This window comes from Morus notabilis, unplaced genomic scaffold (assembly GCF_000414095.1).
Source record: "Morus notabilis unplaced genomic scaffold, ASM41409v2 Scaffold5793, whole genome shotgun sequence".
In the NCBI taxonomy this organism is placed as follows: domain Eukaryota; kingdom Viridiplantae; phylum Streptophyta; class Magnoliopsida; order Rosales; family Moraceae; genus Morus; species Morus notabilis.
Window position 1 is genome coordinate 12,157 of NW_010356741.1, and position 4,197 is coordinate 16,353.

The 4,197-nt window shown below is 36.1% G+C and overlaps 1 protein-coding gene across 1 annotated transcript; it reads right to left on the bottom strand.

The window, feature by feature from the left end:
* Nucleotides 1-1,995: 1,995 nt before the first annotated feature.
* Nucleotides 1,996-3,088, bottom strand: LOC21384932. Its single transcript, XM_024161349.1, has one exon. It carries the CDS (start codon nt 2,931-2,933, stop codon nt 2,277-2,279), a length of 657 nt encoding a protein of 218 aa, XP_024017117.1. The 5' UTR covers nt 2,934-3,088; the 3' UTR covers nt 1,996-2,276.
* Nucleotides 3,089-4,197: the final 1,109 nt, after the last annotated feature.

Genomic DNA, 4,197 nt, shown 5'->3' on the forward strand with positions numbered 1-4,197 from the left:
CAACTGCTGCTACAAGCAGAAGCGGATTTTGGTCTTTAATAAATCTGCTCAAAAATGTTTTTTTGAAGAATTTTACAAGAATCTACAGTCAAAATCAGAAGCAGCCTAAAGACAATTTTAGTTTTTAAATTGTGCGGGAATTAATATAGTACAATTAATGAAACTTTCATAATACCCTTAATAAAATTTAAAATTTACAATCTTCCTAATCTAAAATTTAGATTCATAATATAATAATAATATTATAAAAAATAATATCATAATCATATTAATAACTCTAATATTATTATTTTATCATATAACATGATATTATAATAATATTATAATTATTTTAATAATATGATATTATAATTATAATATGATATTATAATTATAATATGATATTATAATTATTATTTTATAATATATTATATATTATATTGTATTGATTATAATAATTAATATAATTAAATATTAATATAATCTTATAATTCATTGTAATATTATATATTATAATGTATTATACACGTTATGATTATATAATATATTAATTATAATATATTTGTTTAATATAATATAATAATGATTATATAATATAATATAATATAATCGTTATTATTAATTATTTCATAACTATCCACAGTAATTTAACTTCATAATTTACCAGAACCAGCACAACTACTATAATTATAGTTTACCAAACACTCAACTGTTTTTTGTAACAACTGCTTCTTCTTTCAGCATAACTAAAAGCAATATTTCCAAAATCTACAGCACTACCAAACTAAGCCTGTATCTGTCTTTGGAGTTTCTGTCTATTCGGGCCCACCATCCATCCCCATCACTTTCACTCTCCTTTTTTCTTCCCAACTCTCCCTCTTTGAAACCAACGAAACCCCCTCACTCATCACCACTCTCCATATGCTCCGGTGAAAAAGCTCTGTCGTCTTCCATGCCTTCCGACACCGCTAATCGGAACGGAACCGGTCACCGCGGTGGTGTCAAGTTGGATCACCCTGCTCTCAACCTCAGAACGTCGTCGTTCAAGTCCAGACTCCCTCCTTTCCCTCACTCCTCCGGATCCACCGATTATCAACTAAGACAGAGGAGAAAACCTCCAGCGCGTTTGGACCGAGAAGCCCAACGTTTAGAAAATGAAAATAGGAAAATGAAAACGAGTTTTAATCGTTTTCAGAAAGTGTGAATTTTTGGGAGAAAGAGAAAAAAAACGTTTTCAGTTTTGTTTTTTTGTTGGATGCTGATCTGAGACTGTTTTCATTTTTTGCTCTGCGAAAAACGTTTTCAAAATGGATTCCAAACGCGCTGAATGTTGGAAGCTACATTAGAGGTAGCTTTGCTAATTTTTATACGTGGTGTGACTTGTGAGATATTGCAGATAGGACATTTGGACCTGTTATGAAAAACTCTTCCGAGTTTCCAATTCGGCTTATAGATAATATAAAACCATCTCAGTACTACAATTTGTGACATTATTTTTTACCTTACTAATTACTAATTTGTGAAAAACACCACTTCACGAGGCCACTGAATGCCCGCAGGGAGGGAACCGGACATGAAATAAATTCAAGAGCTTGATAATCCCATGGAAGAAGGAATTGTTAGTTCAGAGTTAACTAGTACTAGAAGAGAAAAGAAAACAACATTCTTCACAGATAATTAGTCTGAAATTATAGTGACGTTTTCCTACTTGGGCCCAAAGTCATACGCCAAGCCGTAGAACAGAGTTGTCCAACAAAACCGAAAACTTTCCGAATCTAGAATGCCATGATACTTTCAAACAAAATCGTCAAGACTTCAATGACGATATCAATTTAGTTTTTATCTAATTAGATTAGATGTTTAACATGCCTATATTAGTGTAGTCTAGCAGTTAAGACACATTGGACTGCATTAAAAGCTCTTCTGGATTCTGGACGACAAAAAGGAAATAAAACTTTCTCTGAACCAACATACGCAACAAGAAAGTGATGTACCTCAAAATAAATAGCTACTGCATTTTCCTCCAATCCAAACATGAAAAAGATTCCAATATCACTTCCAAAGATTCAAACTTCAAAGCACATTCACGCCCAAAAATCCAGTACGAACATATAAACATCAGAATCTGATTCTCAGCATATTAACTAGTAAAGAAATTCCATTCCTTGAAATATTACAACATTATTATCATCACCATTACCACAGTCACCATAAAAGAAGTCGATAATCAACTTCTATAAAACTCTACAACAAGCAAAAACCTCAAAAAAAAAAGTTAAGATATTGCAAGTAATTGACTAGGAAGAGCTCACCAACCGATCCAGAGCCTCCCGAGCCAGGGCCAATTCGGGCTCGATTCTCACCGCGTCCTCGTACGCCTTCCGGGCCTCGGCCTCCATCTTCTTCGCTTCGTAGCACTCTCCGAGCAAGCAAAAAGCCCTAGCGTTCTCCGGGCTAAGCTCCACCGCCCGATCCAAGTCCCCGATCGCCGATTCGACCTTCCCGCGGCGGCCCATCGCCATCTTCAGCTCGGCTCTCTTGAAGAACGCGTCGCCGAGCTCCCTCTCGCTGAGCGACTTGGCGGCGAGTGGCGAGAGCGCGGCGTCTATGGCGTCGAGCGCGGAGCTCTTGAAGCCCTGGAGGTCGAGGACAAGGGATCGGAGGATGTGAGCGGCGGCGTCGGTGGGGTCCAGCGCTACGGCTTTGTCGGCCTCAGCGAGGGCTTGCTCGGCGAGAGGGGCGACGGCGGAGCGGGAGCTGTCGGATCGGGAACGGGCGCGGGCGAGGAGCTGAGCGCCGACGACGAAGTGGCGCTTGGCTTGGGCTTGGGATCGGTTGCGGAGGCGGAATTTGGCGTAGAGTTTCTTGGGGATGTCGTGGAGAGCGAGGAACATGAAAATGGAGAGCAGGATTAGGCCCACTTGGAGAAGGATATCGGTCACCATGGGCGACATGGTTGGAAGGCTTTGAAGATCGGAACAGGGAAGAAGAAGAGTAAAAGTGTTTTGATTTGGGAGAGAATTCAGAGGACTTTTCTTTCGGAGTGGACTGAAGAAGAAGAATGAATGAAACTGAGAAAGAGAACGAAAAAGTCTACTCTGGCGGGGCAGCTTTGACGCTGATTAGTAGCGACTCTTTATTTATTTTTAGGGTTATTAGCACGAATAGTCTCTAATTTATTTAAGGGTTGTTTTTTTTAGATTTTTAAGTTAGAGTGACTTGAGTGATGATTTTGAGTTAAATTTGAGTTATAATTTGAGTTGAAATTGTAATTTGAGTTTGTGCTTAAATGTGCACATTTGAGTTATGATTTGAATTGAAAATCTATTTGAGTTTGTGTTTGTGTTTGTGTGGGTCAAAACTTAAATTTATATTTACATAGTATTTTAATAAAAACTCAATGGTGATGAAAAATTTTAATATGGTATATAAGTGAGGTTTTATTCATCTTTTCGTTGTGAATGCATAAGAAAAAAATAATCTCAATCAGAATTAAAATGAAAAAGTTATGACATTTTTAATAATAGAAAAAATAATGTTCATGAACTTGAGTTCGAGTTTATGAACTCGAGTTGAAAAGGAAACTTGAACTCGAATATAGCCCTAAACTCGAGTTCAAACTCAAATTTTACAAAAGAACATGAACTTGAATAAAGTTATAACTCGAGTTCAAACTTTTTCTGAGTTTCGTTACAAAAGAACAACCTCTTAGTAAGTGATTGTTTGATTCTCAATCTTTTTTTTTTTTTGATAAATTGATCCTTAATCTTTTAAAATAGGTCAATCTGATCCTTTCTGTCAAGAACTGTCCAAAAGTTAACGGCTCAATGCACGTGACCACCTCTGTGACCCAGATTATTAATGGAAAGACAAAATTGCCCACTTGCACGTGATTTTTAAGAAGGGCCTGAATGGTCCAGTCAGTAAAATTGGGTTCAATAAAAATAAGAAATGAATTTAAACAGGCAAAAAAAAAAAGACTGAACAATTAGAATAATAGTTCTATGATCTATCATGCCAACGGTTTGGGGATCAATTGAACAAGAAAAGAAGTAGTCAAATTTTTCAATAACTTAAAGGCAAAGACAAAATTTACAGAAAAAAGAGATTTGAGAAGAAATAAACCATTTTACAATCCCAAATCGATATTCATAACAAATCATATCTTCTCATTCATTTTGCATATAATAATCAGATTAAAGAACAAATAAACTAAAA

Excerpts from the sequence above, each read along its gene's own strand:
- LOC21384932 (XM_024161349.1), bottom strand. The coding sequence starts at position 2,933 with ATGTCGCCCATGGTGACCGATATCCTTCTCCAAGTGGGCCTAATCCTG.